Here is an 18576-nt window from a genome sequence, read left to right as displayed (position 1 = left end):
GGGCCCCTTGGGCAGCCTCCGCTCGCCCGTAGCCACCCAGGACGCTGGGGCCGGGGATGGCCAGGCAGGACCTGCCCGCACAGAAGCTGAACTCAGACTCACTGCACGTGTGTAGAGGAGACTGGAGTATTACTCGGCCCCGAACAGGCGAGCGGCTCCGCCACGCCCGCCTTGAGGACGCTGTGCGGTGGAGGGCCCGGACGGCGCGGGCCGCCTGTGCTCGCGTGGGGCCGCGCCGAGCCTGCGGCCCACTGACCGCCAGGGTCCAGAGCGCCGATGACTCAGTGTGACGTCCTGAGCTGCGGCCTGGGGATGTCCAGGCCGCAGAGGTCAGGCCTGGCGGATTCCTGACGCCCGGGTCTGCAGAGCAGGCAGAGGATCCAAGGCCGCCGCCCCCACGCTCTGGACACACCCCGGGGATGCAGCTGACCAAGGGAGGACTGCTGTAGAGCCGACCCCGCGTCCACCCCATCCCCCGCGACAGGGCCCCAGGCCCACTTCCTCCTGGGGACAGGAAGTTGTCCACAGCCAGCTGAGGTTTCCGGCCCCCTAGGCCCGATAAGGTCACTGGAGCCCAGCTACGGACAGCACCTTGGCGGCCTCCTGGAGCCCAGGCGCAGCCCACCCAGGGCCTGCAGCGCTCTGACCCGGGCAGGCCTGGGCCAGGATTCTGAGGTCACCTCCTTTCCCAGGAACAGCCCGGGCACACCCCACCACCCACCCTGGGACCTGCTGGGTCCCGCTGTCAGGCCCCACCCACAGCGTGTGATACCCGCAGAGAATGCGTGTCCCCCATACCAACCCCCCAAAAAAGACAGAACACAGAGACCAGGCAAGGAGGCGTCGTAACAGGCTGCATTTAGTGGTTGGGTTTTTCTCTTTTATGTACAAGAAAAATGAATTCTATTTTTTCGGATTTTTCATAATCTTTTGTTGTTTTTATTACTTTTAAAGCTTGTCCCCCCACCCCCAAAAAGTGCATTTTTTTTTTAAATCAATTGATTTGTTTTCGTTTGCCTCCCACACTTTATAAAGATTCTTACATCCAGTCAGTGGAATGTCTGTTCTGTGCTCCGGACCCCCATGTGCCAGGCCTGGGCCCCCAAAATCCAAGGCACCTCGTTCTGGGCCTGGGGCGGGACTCCCCTCTGTCCCCTGGCCCCCTGTGCCCCCCACCAAGGTAAATCATTATGTATTTAGTGCGAGCTAGTTCTGAACTGAGATAATCGTGCCTGGGGTGAGGAGCCCCCACGACCCCTGACCCGTCCGGTGCCGGCCAGCCCGAACTCCGGGAAGGCCGTTTCCTCAGCTTAAATAACTTTTTTAAAATAAAACTGCAAATATAAATATCTTTCTTTCTCAAAAAATAGGATTTTGCTCTCTTTTTTTATTTTTTGTTGATTTTTGTCTTTTTTTGTTTTTTTTCTATTTTTCTTTCAGCCTGTGTCCCCCTACAACTCCCTGCTACTTGCACTGTCGATTCCCTGAACAACCAGCCTGGGGGCCACCTGTACTTCAAGGCTGCCGTTGCGCCTGCCACAACAGCAGCATCCCCTGGCGAGCACCCTCAGGTCAGCTGTGCTGCAACAGGGCGACGGCCACTCAGGGGGGCACTCCTGAGTGGCCACCCCAGGGCACCCACTTTGGTTCTGCCCACTTGAGCCCAGCTTGGCAGGGCCAGGTCTGCCGTTTACATTCATTGGTTTCTGTATATATAGATTTTTTTCATTTTTATTATTTTTTGCCTTTTTATTTTATTTTTTTCTTAATCTCGAAAGGCCAGTAGGGGTAGGAAGGCAAAGAGCAGCAACTACTCGGCAGGGGTGGCCTTGCTCAGGTCACAGGCTGGGGACAGGTACAGGCCTGTCCCCTCCCCAGCCTGGGGTCCCCGGAACCCTGCAGGCTGGGCCCTTCTCTCACTGAGTCACACACTCACACACACTCAAATTCACCATAATGGAAGTAACAAATTTCTGTTTTCTTTTCTTTTTTTGTTGTTTTTTTTTTTTTCTTTTTGTTGTTGGTACCAGGCAGTTAAAAAAAAAAAAAAAAAAAAAGGAAAAAAGAAAACAAAAACACACACAAAAATAAACCCCAAACAACCAAAGGAAACCTTCCTGCAGAGCCCTCCACTCTAACCTCTAGTGAATTCCACAATTCTCTTTGGCAACTTTTATCACGGCCTTAATTTAAAGAATAAAAATTTGTAAAAATCGATCCACATTCTATATACAGTATGTGATTGCAGTACACGGGGGCGGGGTGGGCCTGGGGGCGGGGGCCGTCCCGGCGCTGGGCCCATGCGGTGGCTGCGGCCCCCGGGACGGGCTGGCGGTTAAGGCAAGGTGAGTGTGGGCGGGCAGAAGCGGAGCGGAGCCAGGGGGGGTGGCAAGGGTTTAGTGCAATTGCCGAGGGTTTGCGCTGTCACTGGCGGGTTCGGGGCCCCCACCACAGTCCCCAAGGGCTCCACCCGCCCCGAGTCTACGGCCGGTGGCCAGGACGACTGTGATTGAAGTTAGTTTTATTGCGAGGGTGGAGGGGGCTGACCTCTCTGGGAACGGGGCGGGAGGGCGCAGCTCGGCCCCCTCGGCAGTTCCGGGGCGGCTCACTGCGGGAGTGGGGTGCGACGGGGTGCCAGCACCACCCCACCCCGGGCCTACCCACTCTGCGGCCCCAAGGGGACCCTGAGACATCCGAGGGAAGTCGTGGGGTGGGGTGGGGGTGGGGGTGGGAGGGAGGCCCCTCCGCTAGGGACTGGGAAGCAGCCTTCTTAACGAGCATCCCTTTACACCAAAGAGAGACGAGTCAGCGCCGGCCGGGCCGCCCGGCGGTGCCCACCGCGAGGGCCCGGGGGGGGGGGCAGGGTGCGCATCAGCAGGGTCCCACGCTCAGCTCCACCTTGGCCACAGGGGTGGGAGTTGCGGGCGCCCTGGCATCCGGCCGCCACGTCCCCCAACCCCGGCCCCCGGCCCCCGTCCGTGGCCTGTGGCCCGGTGAAGACCGGGCCTTTTGGGGGGAAGCCGGAGTTTGGGGCGTGGGTGGGTGGGGGGTGTCAGGTGCTGGGCCCTGGGTTACAGTCAGTGCCTTTGAGTAAAAAGAAGGGGTGCCTAGGGGGACCATCAAGTGGGGAGAGGGGAACCGGGCGGGGGACGGGGTCTGGCTGGCCACCGTGGCCAGCCCTCTCTCGGGGACATCCCTGAGCTGGGAAGGACAGGACAGGCGGCCTGCGGCTCCCAGGCCTGTGGTCTCCAAACAGACACAGAAGAGGAAAGAAAATAGCGCGGGGCGGGGCTGGCAAACACGGGGAGGCCTGCAGCAGGCCGCAAAAAGCGGACCCCAGGTCGCTTCCCGTGGATCCCTGGACACCCGGCCCTCAGCCTCGGGGACGCAAGTGGATTCTACCGGAGCAATGGGTTGGGTTTCTTTTATTTTATACAAAAATAAATTGACTTAGTTACTTCCCACTGCTCTCGCGCTCCTCTCTCGCTCTCTCTCCAATTTTTCATAGAAGCTGGGTGCAACTTGTAAACATTTCTTAAGTTAAGAATGAAAAGTACCCGTTCAGTTACAAAGTGCCAAGATCCCCCGGGGCTGTCGCCGCTTTTGCTGATATTTCTTAAGGTTTTGCTTTAGGTTCTGCCTTTGTGTTTACTAAATTCTTGGGGTTTTATTGCTGTTTTGTGACGTTAAGCTGTGGCCTCTCTCACTCCCTCTGTCCCTGCCTGAGTCCTGGGGTTCCCTCTGATCTTGGCTACATCCCCCCCAAACTGCTGCCTGCTCCTCTGAGGAAGAATATTTTATATATATCTCTCTATATATATCTCTATATAAACTGTCTTTAAGGAGGAAAAGGGGAAAGATCTAAAAAGTGCTTTAAAAAGTGGGGCGTGGGTGAAGACAAATTTTCAATCTCTGAACATGGGGTGGGGTCTGGGCAAGCAGAGATGGGAAGGATGGGGGGTCACCCTGGACAGGGGCCTCGAGGACCCCGCCAGGTGTAAGTGCCATGAAGGAGGGTGGTGGGGACCCCAGCGTCCCCCCCAAATCCCCGCTCCGGCCACCCAGACTGGGGAATAAATAATTTGTATGTCAGCGGTGGCCAGGGTGGGTGTGCGGAGGTGTGAGGCCACAGGCGGGGCGGGAGGCCGGGGGACTCCCCCCTCTTTAGTAAGTGCCCTGAGGAAGGAGGGTGGGGAGCCGGGGACCATTTTAACGTCCACTCACAGTGGACAGAGCATTTAAGGTCTGTCTGAGACCCCTGAAACCAACCAGCAAGGAGCCGGGCGCCTGTCCTGGGGTCCCCGTCACCCTCGCCTTAGCCTGGAGCAGGCAGGGCCCCCGGGGCGGAACCCTGCGGCGGACGGGGCGAGGGGCGCGGGGGCGGGGGGGGGGGGCCGTGTCCTAAGGATCTGAGAAAGGCAGGCGCCGCGGCCGGGGATTTACACGCACACTCGTCCGCGCATGGATGGAGGCTCGGGGCAGAGAACTGCTTGCTGAGGTGCTGGGGCGGGGGGTGGTTGCTCTCTGTCTCGCTTTTAGGTTCTGTCTGTTTGTCTGTTTGTTTTGTTTTTGGTTGGTTTGGTTGGTTTTTTAGTGCGAGTCAGGTGGCGAAGTTACCCTCGGCGGGGGCCGCGGGGCCGCCCGCGCCCTCGTCGCCGCCGCTGCCCGCTACATTCAGGCGGCCCGAGCTGTCGGGGCTGGCCCCGTCCTCGTCCTCCTCCTCGTCCTTAAAGTGCTTCTCCTGGCCGTTGCGCGGGCCGTCAGGGGGCGCGGGGAGCGCGGGGGCGCCGGCCGGGCCATCGGGGGGCACGCCCCGCACGCGGGGCTTGCGGCCGCGGCGCGAGGGGACCCCGTTGCAGCCGTCCTTCTTGAGGTGCCTGTGCAGGTGGTCGGAGCGCACGAACGTCTTGCAGCAGCTGTCGCACTGGTAGGGCCGCAGCCCCGTGTGCACCCGCATGTGGTTCTTCAGGTCGTAGTTGTGAGCGAAGGCGGCGCCGCACTGCTGGCAGAGGTACGGCTTCTCGCCCGTGTGCTTCCGCATGTGCACCTTCAGTTTGTCCTGCCTGCGGGGGGGGGGGCAGTCAGTGGGCGCGGGGCACCCCGAGGCCCGAGGGGAAGGGAGCCGGCCCCGTGGGGCGAGGGCCCAGCCCTTGGCGGGGCCCCGGGACAAGACTAAAGCTCTGCAGTGTCCCCGCCGGGCAGAGGCCGGGCAGGGCAGGTGCGGGCCAGGGCCGAGGCTGGTGGGCACCGGGGGCTCTAGTTTCAGCCCTTAAAGGCTTCTATATATAGCCTGTGGTGGCACAGCTAATCACGGCCCTGGAGAGGTGGAGGCAGGTGAGTGTCAGAGGGCTGGAGCCCAGCCTGGGCTACATACAGACACCAGGTCTCCAATGAAAACAGCCCTACACCTCAAAGATGTTCGTGAAGGCCTGTGCCCCACGGAGGCCGTCCTGCCTGGGGCCTCCTGGACCTGCCCCCGCTCCACAGACACCCCACAGCCCCACGCTGCACTGTCCCCCCAATCCTCTCCATAGTGAACTTGGGGCCTTTGAAACTGCCTAGAACTTGCCATCCTTCTGCCGAGGCCCTGAGTGCTGGCTTGGCAACCCACTGCCCTCCACATCTCCTGCCCTCTGGGCCGGGCACATTCTGATTAGCCCGGGGCTAGACTTGCTGAACGAGGGGCTGAAGTCACAGAGACTCACCCAACCCCACTCTGAACATGACTTGTGTGACATTTCTTCATCCGCCCTGTTCTGAGGCATGGTCTCTCCATGTAGCCCAGGCTGGCCTGGAATCTGCAATCCTCCAGCAACTCCGAGGCCTTCTTTCCATCATGAGGACTGATAATCCCTATTCATTCCTCACTGGCCCACTCTGCCTATGCCCATCCCCAGCGGGCTGGCCCTGCTCGGGGCTCTCTGGCATGGCCCAGGCTACCATCCCCGCGCCCTCCACTGCTCCCGGCGCTCTGCAGCAGACCTTTGTCTCTGGCTCAGTGACCCCACCCCCCTGCTCACTTCCTCCCACGGTCTGCAGCAGCACTGGGGGTCAACGGCTCTGCCCTGCACAGGCCTCGCCCAGCACCCCAGCGCTTACAGAGATTTCCCCAGAAGGCTGGGGGCTGGGGGACCTGACTGGCCTGGGGTTGCACAGCAGGCCAGCAGCCACACAGAGGCAGGGTGGAGGTGGGAGGCAGCCCCAGTTTCATCACCCCAAGCCCCGGCCTGGGTAATTATACCCCGGCTGCCACAGGCCCGGCTTACTCAACGCTCACTGTGAGTCACAGGGGCCCCTGGGCCCCGGGCCTGGGGGGTGGTGAGGAGGTGGGGGTAAGCAGTGAGGTGGGGAAGGCCCCAGGGAAGGGGTAGGTAGGCTGGCCAGGGGCACGGAGGCCTCGGCAGGCACCTGTCTCTGGGCCTCAGTTTCTCTGAGGGGAAGAAGCAGTCCAGGCCCGGATGGAGGCGAGAGCACACCTGAGCAGGACTGTGGGGGGCCTACAACTATGGTCCAGGGCCGCTACCGTGCTGCCCCTCCCAAGGCCCAGGGCCTGACAGGGGCCGGGGTACCCCAGGACGCTCGCCTGGGGGAGTAGCGCTCCCACCTAGTCTCACCCACTAAAGCAACTGCCTCCCTCGGTGCTCTCTGTCCCCACCTGGCTCTCCTAGGCACTGGGTGCCAATGGCCGCACCCTCCTCTCCTGCCCTCTGGGGAGGGGGCCAGGGTGCTGGGGAGGGGGCCGGGTGGGGCCAGGAAGTTAGGACAATGGCTTCTTTCTTCAGGCCTGGTAGGCGTGGCTGGGGAACCCCAGGGCAGGGGGTAACCGCTGAGTCACTGGGCCTGGCTGTGCCCCTGCCTGCCAGTCACCCCCTACACACACACACACACACACACACACACACACACTCGCACAGCACACAGGCACAACACACACAGGCACACACAAACGGCAGAGGTTTAGCCTGCACTGGGTTCACACAGCCTAGGAGCCACCTCTAGACTCTCAGAGCCAATCACAAACAGCCCCTGGCCTGGCTTTGAACTCCCCATGGCTCTTTCTCAGTCCTTGCCCTTCCTACTGGTGGAGCCCAGCTAACTGCCCCGGGGCACAGTTGTTCCGCTTGGAAAGCCTTCCCCCCTGCGAAGCTGCAAGGTCTGGGAGAGGCCTGCGCCTGTGGCCTTGTGGGACCTGGCCTGTCTAGCCACAGGAGAGTCCCAGACCTGGCAGGTGCCTAAAAAGTGCCGAGAGAAACCCTGTCTCGAAAACCAAAAGCAAATGCTGGCTGGGAAGTCCAGTGGGCTCTAAACACTAATCTCCCAGCACTAAGGCGGCAGAGACAGGAGGGTCTCGGTGAGTTCCAGGCCTGCCTGGTCTACGTGCTCACACTGGGTTTCAATTCCAACGTGGCGAAGTGATGCCAAGCAGCGGCAAGAGCAGGGCGACCCTCGGGACAGAGGAAGGCACAGGAAGGGGCCCCGAGAAAGGAGAGGACGGCAGCCCGGAGGCCAGAGGGGCAGGAGCAGGGCCACCAAGGCCCTCTGGGCCGGGAGGCGGAGGAGAGCCGGCCTGGGCGGCCCGTGCTCCCGCCGTGCTGGACCACCCCCCACCCCACCCCACCCCACCCCACCCCACCCCCGCGCCGGGCCGCCCTCGGCTCACCTGGTGAAGCGGACCTTGCAGATGTTACACTCGTAGGGCTTCTCGCCCGTGTGCGTGCGGATGTGGCGGGGCAGCTTGCCCGCGCCCTGGATCACCTTCTCGCAGATGGGGCACTTCTGGAAGGCCTTGGCGCGGATCTTCTTCTCGCCCTTCTGCGACCAGGCCGGGTAGACGTCGCCCTCGTGGGCGCCGCTGAAGTACTTCAGGTAGTAGTCCATGACGCCCTTGTCGTCGGCGCGGGACTCCTCGTCGCTGTCCCCCGCGCGGCCCACCGACGACATCATCTGCTGCAGCAGCGTGCTGGCCGCCAGCCCGTCCGCGTCGGCCGCGTCCCCGTCCTCGCCCTCGGCCGCGCCCGACAGGAAGCCCGGGGAGTCGCCGGGCTCGGGCGCCGCCTCCGACAGCGCCGCCGCCTCCTCGTCCCCGGGCCCCGCGCGCCCGTAGTGGCCGTTCTGCGTGGCGGCGGGCGGGGCGGCGGGGGCCGGGAAGAGGCCGGACGCGGCCTCCTCATCCCGCTCGGGCCACAGTCCCGGCGTACTGTCGCCCTCGTCCCCGTCGCCCGCGCCGGGCCGCTCGGCCGGCGGCCCCGGGCCGTAGAAGTCCAGGCCGTTGCACTCCCCGGCGGCCACGGCGGCCACGGCGGCGGCCACGGCCTCCTTGGTGGCGTCCAGGTCGTCGTCGGGGCCGCCGAAGCCGGCCCAGGGGAAGGCGGCGGGGGGCAGGCTGTTCATGGGGTTGCTGCGGAAGAACTCGAGGTACTCCTTGGCGCGCAGCAGGTTGCGCTGGTCCGTGGGGCCCGCGCCGTCGGGCTGGCCCGCATCGCCGGGCTCGTCGGCCGCCAGGATCTGGCGCTCCAGCAGGTCGGCGCACACGTGGCTCACGGCCGGGATCTCCAGCAGGCGCGCGGCGCTCAGGATGTCGCCCACGTTGGCCGTGCTGACCGTGAGCGTGGCCGTGTAGGCGAAGTCCATGAGCGCCGTCAGCGCCTCGGCGCTCACGAAGTCGATCTCGTACACGTTCTGCTGGTCCACCGCGGCGCCCGACGTGAAGAGCTTCTTGAAGTACTGGCTGCAGGCGGCCAGCACCGAGCGGTGCGTGGGGAACTCGCGGCCCTCCACCAGGATCACCACGTCGCACAGCAGGCCCTGCGTCCGCTGCTCATTCAGGCCGCTCAGGATGTCGCTGCTGTGGTCTGGGAACGGGATCCCGATGGGGCCGTCCACACCGCCGGCCATCTTCCGCGCCAACACCTGCGGGAAGGGGTGGCCGTCAGCGCTGAGGACACCCACTCTCCGCAGGGGCCCGGCCGCCCCAGCCTCAGTTTCTCTAGGGGAATACCCGGCTCCTCCCAGCTTCCTTCCTCAGCAGAACGCGGCACCAAGGCCCCCGACGTGGTAGAGGAGGAGACCCCCAGGGAATGTCTGCGGACTCCCGTGCCTGCAGGCCAGACGTGGTGTCCTGAGGGGGGCCCCAACCTCAGTCTCTCCACGGATGGCCCCAGGAGGCTAAGCAGGGAGCCGTGCGCCAGAGAAGGGAAGCCACCCATCCACCGCCCCAAAGTGACCGAGGACTAAACTGAGGCCCAACAGGTCCCTGCTCCCCTGGAGGATTCGTTGGGCAAGACCAGGTGCAGCCCGGCTCCAGGACCTGTTCACTGGGATGCCCCCTTCCTGCCCTGTCCCCAGGCCAGACCCAGCCAGTGAGTAACAGGGGAACCGGGCGTGCCACGCCCCCACAGAGACCAAGGCCAGGGCCTCCTGTCCGCCCTGCTATGTTGCCCAGGACGGTGCTTGGCCTGTGCCAGGCCTCAGACTCCCCATCTGGCAAATGGGCGGCCACCCCTAGAGGAGCCTGAAGGGGGACACTGGACTATCCCACCAGGGCCCACCCCTCCTCTTCTCTGCCACCCCCCCCCCAGCTGTGACTCATGCCCAAGTCCTTGTGCAACTCTCTGGCACTGCCTCCACCCCTCCGCCCTCTCCAGAGAGCCAGACTGCCCTTCGCCACCCAACAAGGCCTACATTCCTCCAGGTCCAGATTGGCCTGCCTGCCACTGTAGGGCCAGGGGCCGCTGGACATTGTTCCCAGAAGGGACAGGGTCCGAGCTACACCCTCCGGAGGCCTCTGGGCTCCTCCCATCTCCTGCCCGGCCTGGCCCTCACCCAGAGGTCCTGTGGGAGGCACAGTCCACGGTGGGCCTGCCCCTGCAAGAGCGGCTGGTGACAGATCCTTTGTGCCACCCCCCCTCTTCCCACACCACCAGCTGCCTGAATAGACCCCCCAACACACCCCCACTGCCAGCCAGGGGAGGGAACATTTAGATGTGACTGTAGGGACCAGGGGGCACAGCCCTGGCAGGCCTCAAGGAGCCCCCGTTGGTGGCTTCCACCCCCTGCCACCATCTGCCGTCTGGCCCTGGGCCTCAGGGAGCATGTGGGCAGACAAGGCAAGCCTGTCCCCTCCCGCCACAGCCTGCCACGAAGAGGGAGGGGGTATGTGACCCCAAAGACATCCCCAGCCGGGGTGACCCAGGTCCTTTAGGGAGGGCTCAAAGGTGTCCCTCCAGGGGCCCCGGGGCCTGAAAAAACCCAAGTGACTCAGCCCTGGCTGCCGCCTCAGGCACGGCCACCCTGGCTTCCCACCAGCCGCTGAGGTCCAGGGCCAGGGGCTGCCGAAGCCCTATTTTAAGTACGAAGGCACCCAGGCTCCAGCCTTCGGGTTGTAGTTGGGAGGACATCCCTTGTCGGGAGCCAGGCCTGGGAGACACAGGGCCACATAAGGCCCCAGGTCACATCACACACACACACACACACCACTGACAAACATGAGGTGCAGAGGGACCTGGACACCCAGTGAAGCCATCAGCAAGGCTGGCCCTCCTGTCACCTTCTTCCTCAGAGCTCCTGGGTCCCTGGGCCCCCAGAGACACCTGAGCCACCTTCTCTCCAGGAACAAGCACCACCTGCCGTGCCACACCCTAGGCCTCCACCCCACCTGGGCCTCTCAGGGGCCTCACCCAAGGAATGGCCCTAAGACCCAGCTAAGTTTAAGAAGGAAGGCTGGGCTCATGGTTGCTGCGGCACACAAGGTGCCAGGAACCCACTCGAGCTGCCTCAAAGCCACACCCGTCAGCCATGCTGAAGCTGTGGCTGTGCCTAGCTCCAGGGCCCTGTCCCTCCTCAGGGACACCTTCCCAACACTGGCTGGGGTCCCTGCAGACAGCTCCTGCCTGTGCCTGCCTCCCTGGGATTTCTGGGGCTGTTCAGTGCTGAGTCGGCGGACGGGCCAGGGGCAGGCCCTGGCAGGCCCCTTCTGGGTTGGAGGTGGGGCACACTCTCCTGGGGCCTGGCCAGACAGAAGGGTCACAGCCAAAGGTCAGAGGAACCAAAGACCCGGGCCCACACCCTGCTCCACCCACCTGGCAGGCTGACACACCCAGTATCAGGGGACAGCTGCCAGTCCCACCTCTTGTCTAACCTAGGATTACTTGTTGTAGCTACTTTCAAGTCGATCTGCCTTCCCCTTCCCCCCACCGTTCAGGAACATCAGGCGCCTGCCTTCATGTCTTCCCTCCATAGCCCTGACAGGATCAGAGACGTGCAGGCAGCCAAGGTCACACAGCAGCAGACCCAGCCAGGTCCACACTCTGGCCCTGTCACATCTGCCAGCTGCAAGGATCACCCAGGAAGGCTCAAGGAACGGGGGAAGGACACTGAGGCCTGAAGAGAAGTCTGAGCAAGGCGGGGGGGGGGGGGGGGGGGGGGGGTGGGAGAAGGCCTCTAGATCCCAGCTCTTCCCAACCCTGGGTTGTTGCCTGGGTACCTGGACGAGGCCCTGTGAAAGGCTATGACCCTCACAGCCTCAGTTTCCTTGGGGATTCTGGCCAGGATGCACTGAGCTGTGGCCTGAGGCCACCTGGTGCACCCCTGCCGCAGTGCCGGACAACTCCTGGAAGCTACGGGGCGTCTATAGCCCCTACACTAGGCCCAAAGAGGGTGGGCGCCTGCCCCACGGCCACCCAGCAGCAGCAGGCCTGGCTCACAGGTGCAGCCTGCCAGGCCCCTGGCCCTGGGTCCCCACCCCCTCCCAGCCTGTGTGGCAAGGTGGGTCCCCGGGTTACAGTGCCCTAACCTGATGCCAATGCCCGCCTGGCCTGGTCTCATGGATCAGGAGTTCAGTGGGGGCACAAGGGTGGCCCCTGCCCACCCGTCCTCCTCCTGGACTGGTAGCAGCAGAGGACCAGGCAGGGCTCAAACAGGCCCGCCATTTACTCGGCATTTATTGCCATAATGGGGAGGGGCTTCCTGCCCTGGGCCTTAAAGGGCCAGAGGCAGGAAGGCAGCAAGCCCAGTGGGAAGTGTGTGCGTGTGGGGGTGGGGACAGGCAGGCCTGTGGGGAGCCCAGCTCCAGGGTGGGGCCCAGGCCCACCCTGTTCCCACGCTCTGAGTGCCACACAGCCAGGAAGGCCAGGAGGGAGGCCCAGCCAACTCCAAGTGGAAGCTAGAATGTTCCCCCAGGTGGAAGGGAGTGAGGTTCCTGCCACTGCAGGCAACCAGCACAGAGCGGGGTGGGGGGTGGGGGTGATCCCAGTGTCTCCCAGGAGGAAGAGGGCCTGGCTGCACCTGTTCTGCAGCATGCCCACAAAATGAAAGTCTGGGCAACCTGGCAGGCCTGCCTGCCACCTGCACCGCCCCCAGCCCCTGGCGGCCCAGGGGCCTGCAGAAGGCGCCACCTCCCCTCTCAGACACATCCTGGCTCAAGGTGGGCCCCAGGCCTGTTTCCCGTCAAACCAGAAAGGTGTGGGTGGGGACGGCCACTGAGCAGCCCAGCCTGCTGAGGGGACAGATGGAGGGGCCGGTCCTCCGGCCACACTCCAGACCCCACACTGTGGACGTGAGAGGAAGCTGCGGTGGCGGAGGGGAGCTGGCCACCTCATCCCACCTGCCTGCACACTCCAGCGAGGGGGTCTAGATCAGAGAGGGGAGGCCACTGTCCCAGGGTCACAGAACCAGCTGGAATTTGAACCTGGCTGGTCTTGCCTAACTTGTTCTTCCCAGGATGCCTCTCCCCTCCCCCGACACAGCCCCCAGGGAGCTCAGGCAGGGCACAGGGGCCCTGGGGCCTGTGCAGGCCATGGGGCAACAACCCCAGGGGGCTGGCATGACTGTGGTCCCTGTGCCAATCCGGGGTGGCAGAGCCACTCCCGCCCACTAGCCGCTCCAAGCCTGTTTCAGATTGGCTAAGGGAAGTCTGGAAGAGGACACTCAGGGAAACTAAGGCAGAGGGAGAATGTGGCCTCTCTGGGTGGGTGGCAGCCCCTGCCCCATCTTGCCTCCCAGCCTTCCTGAAGGGCCTGTGATGGCCTTGAGTGAGAAGCCTGGGGCACAAGAGGTAGGGAAGGTGGCTCAGGTGGCAGAGACCCACGCCCAACTCCCAGCAGACCCTGGGGTGCCCTGAGGTGGCCCCAGGAAACGTGAGAGGACTTGGAGGACTTGGGGGTGGGGGCATAGGACAGCAGCTGGTTACGGCGGTGGCCAGCCAGCTCACATGCGGACCACTCCTCAGGTCAGGCCCTGGGTCCTGAAATAATAAGTCGAAACCACAGCTCTGCTCAGTTTGGGCACCAGCTGTGATCATTGGTCCTGGGGTCACTCGAAGAGCCCCCCAGGACACCAGACCACAGCATGGCAGACGGAGCGGACGGAGAGGCAGCACTAGCTTCCAGCTGTGTGACCTTGGAGTCTCTCTAGCCCTCTCTGGACTCAATGTCATCCTGGGCACAGTCCCTCCTACCTCGGTGACAGGTGTTACTCCTGCATCCAGGCCCAAACAGCAGCCTACTGATCTCTTCTGAGAGACACAGGTGGGCAGACAGCCCTGGGACATTAGGGGATTTCAGAAAGACCCCTACACTCTGAGGAGGGACCACTGGACTCATGACCTTGAGTATCATCCTACTTCCTCCCCCCTCTGCCCCTCGCCAACCCTGGCTCACGTGGGACCTTCCCACTCCAAGCCTCGGTTTCCTTCTACGTGACAAGGACCGAACTATAGGTCACACAGCCTCAAGGAAAAGAACAGAATGCACCCAAAAGCCACCAAGGACAAGGCACTCCTGCCCAACAGCCATCCCCACAACAGGCCACAAGGGGCTCTGCCTCTCTGGCCTCAGTGTCCCCAAACACTGCAGGAACCGGAGGTGTGGAGCTCCCCCTTCCCGGGCCAGGTGCAGACTGGCCTCTGCCACGGCCAATCTCAACTAAATAATAAATACCCCCACCCCCCAAGTGACCGGCAAATTAAAATTTCAGTGTCCCCGTTGGATCCTGTTTCCTGCCTGTCTTCCAGCCCAGGCTCTGTCCCCTCCCTCCCTCCCCTAGGCCGTCTCCACAGCGATGCCTGCCGGTAAACAGAGCCCCGAGCCCAGCCCCGGAGAGGTGCCAGGGCCCAGCTGGGGGAGCCATTGGGAGTCCCTCCGGGAAAGGTGTGGGGTGGAGAGGTAACCCTGGGGTGAGCAGTTGTGCCCCCAACTGAGAGAAGCCTTTTGCAACCTAAGGCCTAGCCTGAGCGGAGGGAGAAGGAGGAAGGGCCTGGGACCTCTCCCATCACAGCCCTGCCAATTACAAGCAATCAGCTTGGTGCCTGGGGTGGCTCCCCCTCCTCAGCGTGGGAGCGGCCACTCAGGGTGACGCCCTGGGCCCAGGCTTGGGGGAAGGTGGTGCTGGAGGTGGGGGGTTGGCTTGCTGACATGGGAGGCCGGAGACACCCGCGCCGGGGGAAGCAGCTGTGGCAAGGAGGGGGGGAGACGCAGGGCTTCCGCCGAGCTTGTCACCCACGGGTACTGGGCTTAGTCACTCACGGGTGCTGAGCTAAGTAGATCTGCTTGGAGGGGAAGGGAGAGGAGAGGAGGAAACCAGGGAAGCCATCTGTCTCTCTTCCACTTCCGCCACTCAAGTGAGCACCCTTGGGTGCCAGGCCCAGGTGGGGTCGGCAGCGGGGGCGCACGTGGTGGCGATGGCGACGAGAAGGAAGGGGACAAGGAAGGGAAGGGACCGCGGTCCTGGGGCCGCGCGGCTCCTACCTCCTTCCCGGGCGGCGCGCGGGCCCCGGCGACCGTGACGATGGCTGCGGCGGGCTGGCGGCTCCGAGCCCCGGCGGGCGACGCTGAGCCCGGCCCCGCGCCACCCTCCGCCGCCGCCCGGCCAATCCCCACCCGGGCTGGGGGGAGGGCGATGCAAATTACCCCGGATCTGGGTCCGCCCGTCACCTCCCCCGCGCCCGGCCCGGCGCGCGCCAGGCCGCGCATCCCCGGCCTCGCCTGAAGCCCCGAGGTCCCGCGACACCACACCCTCCCCCGGGGAGGGAACGTCCTGTCTTGCGGAGGAACCTTTCTCCTCGTCCCGGAGCGTCCGGAACTACAGAGAAAGGGGGAAAAAAATAAAATATTGAAACGGAGGGGGGGGGGCCAAGGGACGGTTACACAACAGGAGGGGAGGGGCGGCAGCCGGAAGCCGGGACCGCCACCGGCCCCCGGCAAGGGAGCCGCGGAAGCCCCGCCTCTCCTCCACAAACCTCGCCCCGCACGCAGGCCCCGCCCAGACGAAGGCCCCACCCCCATGCTGCGCCGCGCCGGACGGCTTCTGGCTTCCATTGGCCCGCTGGTACGCCGCTCATCGCCCCTCCTCTGCAACGCCCCTCCCTGAGCCGCCACTATCGCGGGGCACTCTGGGACTTGTAGTTCAAGCTCCCTGACCATCTTCCGAGACGCCAAGCCTTGAAGTTAAGAAAAAGAACTACAGCGCCCAAGAGAACCGCGAGACCGCGCCCGCCTCCCAGACACCCCACCCCTTCCCTCCGCCTCTCTCGCTGCTTTTTTTTTTTTTTTGCAAAGCCCCCCCCCCCGTTTTTTCAGCCCCCCTCCCCCTCCCCCATGGAGCTCCATCCTGGCCAACTCCAACGTCTGCGCGCAATCCCGGATAGCCCCCCCCCCCCCGCTTGCCCACGACCACTCGGGAAGGGGAGCGGCGCGCGCCCCGGGCCCTATTGCAAACTTAGCACGCGACGCGCCCCTCTACCCCCACCTCCGCCCTCGATGCGGCCCGACTCCCCTCCCCCGCGGGCCGCGCGCAGGGAGCCCCGCGACGGGAGGAGGGGATCGGGCGCGGGCTCGTACCCTTCGCCCCGGAGGGACCCGGGCGGAGCCCCCTCCGCCCCCGGCTGTGGCTGGGCAACCTTGGTCTCCAGGACCCCGGAGGTGCGGAGGCGCCCCAAATCCCCCATCCACCCCGTCTCCGCTCCGTGCGGACGCTCGGGGTGCGCACTGCGCCCCCGGACGCGTCCCCACCCTGCAAGGAAATTTTTAAAAAAGAAAGAAAAACAAAACCCACCTCTCCCGGAGAGGGGTCCCCTTCAGCCCGGGCGGCTTACCTCGCGGGGACCCGGACCCGGAGGACGCGCGATCGGGGCTGCCCGCGGCGCGGACCTCGCTCGGGCGGGCGTCGTCGTCACTGCCCCTACAGTAGCCGTACAGTACGCAAAGCCCCGTATGATGCTCGCGACTCCCTTCCTGGTTTGTCCGAGGGCAAGAGGGGTCCTCCCTCGTCTTAAAGGTGCCGCAGCGCCGGCACCCCCACGCCCAGCCCGCCCCCCCGGCCGCCGCGGCCAGAACAGGCTCTGCAGGTCGGCTCTTGCCACGTCCCGCGGGGCTGCGCCGCGAGAGCAGATCGCGCTGCGATTAGGGATTTGGGGGTGCCAGACGGGCGGGGGGCGCAGCCCCGACCCATCGGCCCCTCCCCTGGCAAGCCCGTGACCTCTCCGCCCTGTGCGCGGCGCCGTGCCAGCCTGCTGGCTTATCTAAGGCCCGGAGCACCCCGGGGTGCTGGGGGCGGGCGAGAGGGGCCCCTCGGGTGCAGGGGGTGGGGGCCGCAGATAAACAGCCCGGGCCTGAACGCGCAGGGCGGGGTGTAGGGGGCGCGGGCTGTGCCCCCGAAGCCGGGGCGGGGCGGGTTGGCAGTGGGGGCGGGAGCGCCGTGCGCACCCGGAGGACCCGCTGCCTGGGCGTGGGGGCGCGCTGGCCCGGGGAGCTGAGGCGAAGGCGAGGAAGTGACGGTCCCCCGCCGCCACACCTCTCTCCGGGTCCACCGGGGCGCTGGCACGATCCCCCACCGCCCTCCCCCGGGCCTTAGTCTCCCCAAGGAACCGGAGAGAGAAGGAAGGGTCTGTGGCAAGGAGGGCGAGGTGGCCTCGGAGCTCCCGTCCTCCTGGGCCTCAGTTTACCCAAGTAGTTGAAAGAACCCAAGAGAGGAAGAGGAAGGGTATCTGCAAGGAACCGGAGCCTGCCTCTGAGCCCCAGGCCCCCCAACCCCCACCTTGGCCTCAGTTTACCCAAACTGTGAAGGACCCGGAGAAGGCGGGGGAGCTGTTCCCTCAGAACGTCGGGTCTCCGTCCACCCCGATATGAACCTCAAAGCTGTTTACCCAAAGCTGTGCAGGGACCCCCCAGGGGGGAGGCTGGCAGGGCCGCGAAGTGTCAGCCGAGCTCGGGGGTCCCTCCCTCACCGGTGCAGCCAGCCAGCAAACCTGCCGCCCCGCGATTACATAAAACAGTCGCCTCCACCCGGCTGTGCCAGGGGCGTAGCGCGGGGAAGGGGTTGGCGAGGGGCGGGGAAGGACGGTTGTTTTCCAGGCCTTGTAATTTTCCCGCAGCCGGCTGGCTGGCCCGGCTGGCGCGGGGCGTGGACGCGGACCCTCGCAGGCCCGCCGCGCCCCCGGAGGACGGAGGTGGGGAGTGGGGAAGCGCGGATCCAACCCAGCCTTATTTTCTGTTTTCCTTTTTCACCCCCCGTGTCCTTTTCTCTCCCACTTCCTCTCCGGTCGTGGGAGAGGTCCGGAGAGGGAGGGGAAGGGAGAGGAGGGGACAGGCGACATCCCGGTTCAGCAGGCCTTCAGGGTTCGACTCCAGTAAGCCACGGCCGCCGGAGGACCCGGCTTGGGAGTCCGGCTCGCAGGAAGGGGCGGAGCTAGCAGCGAGAGCCCGCCCCTGGCCTCAGTTTCCCCTTCTGCGCCCCTTCAGATGGATTCTGGCCATCCTTCCTTGGGCTTTTAAATGCTCCTCCGTGTGGGATGTCAGCCTCCAAAGGCCCGGGTCATTACTTCAGGATGTTTTTCATTCATTGTTGGTACTGTTATCAGTATTACTGCTATCTCTCATATATTGCCCAGGTCGGAGGGAGCCCGGTATATTTAGTTTGTTTTCTTCTCTCTTTCCTTTTTTTTTTTTTTTTTTTTTTACATCAAAGGATCGACCCATCCCCCAAGTCTCCAACTCGTTTTTATAAACCGAATTAAAAGTACGGATCAGCCTGGCACGGCAGCCCACGTCTTTAATCTCAGCACTCGGGAGGCAGAGGCAGGTGGATCTCTGACTTCGAGGCCAGCCTGGTCTACAGAGTTCTAGGACAATTGGGGTTATACAGTGACACCCTGTCCAAAAATGAAAATAAACAAAAGTACCTTTCAACACCCGAAACAGATTGGATTGACTTTTTGTATTAGTAAATTGTCTTCAAAGGGGAAACCCAGGAGGGCCCCACAGGGGAAGTGGAAGCCCGGGCCCAGGCAGTGACAGCAGCAGAGAAGGTGGGAAGGACTCCGGGCGGCCACGTGAGCCCGGCGGGGGGCGGGGGACCCGGAACTCCGGCCGCGGGACCGGAGCGTAGGCGCCTTAAGCCTTGCCCGCCCTGCTCTGGACCGGCCACAGGGGCGGGGTCACCTGTGCCAGGCCGGAATTCCACGCCCTCGGCTGACGCTCCACCCACTTACCTCGGTTTCCCCGAAGACGGGGCTCTAGCCCGGGAAGAGGAGGGCTGGGGACTTCAGGGAACCCCTTGAATTCTGTTTTGCAACTGCAGCTGTCA

At 64.0% G+C, this 18576-nt stretch overlaps 1 protein-coding gene across 4 annotated transcripts; it reads right to left on the bottom strand.

Moving 5' to 3' along the window:
• Positions 1–843: 843 nt before the first annotated feature.
• Positions 844–17531, bottom strand: Zbtb7a (zinc finger and BTB domain containing 7A). Of its 4 annotated transcripts, none has more exons than XM_055607644.1 (3): positions 17138–17531; positions 7661–8910; positions 844–5063 (listed from the first exon to the last, which is right to left on the bottom strand). In XM_055607644.1, the coding sequence occupies exons 2-3, from the start codon at positions 8893–8895 to the stop codon at positions 4601–4603; spliced, it is 1698 nt and encodes a 565-aa protein (XP_055463619.1). In that variant the 5' UTR covers positions 8896–8910; positions 17138–17531; the 3' UTR covers positions 844–4600. The 4 variants fall into 4 exon arrangements, with proteins under 4 accessions (XP_055463619.1, XP_055463618.1, XP_055463617.1 ...); XM_055607643.1 differs by lacking the exon at positions 17138–17531 and adding an exon at positions 16088–16497; XM_055607642.1 differs by lacking the exon at positions 17138–17531 and adding an exon at positions 16048–16496.
• Positions 17532–18576: the final 1045 nt, after the last annotated feature.

This window comes from Psammomys obesus, unplaced genomic scaffold (assembly GCF_907164565.1).
Source record: "Psammomys obesus unplaced genomic scaffold, mPsaObe1.curated_primary_1811, whole genome shotgun sequence".
NCBI lineage: Eukaryota > Metazoa > Chordata > Mammalia > Rodentia > Muridae > Psammomys > Psammomys obesus.
The sequence above is the reverse complement of the archived record's forward strand: the minus strand, read 5'-3'. Positions and strand labels throughout refer to the sequence as shown.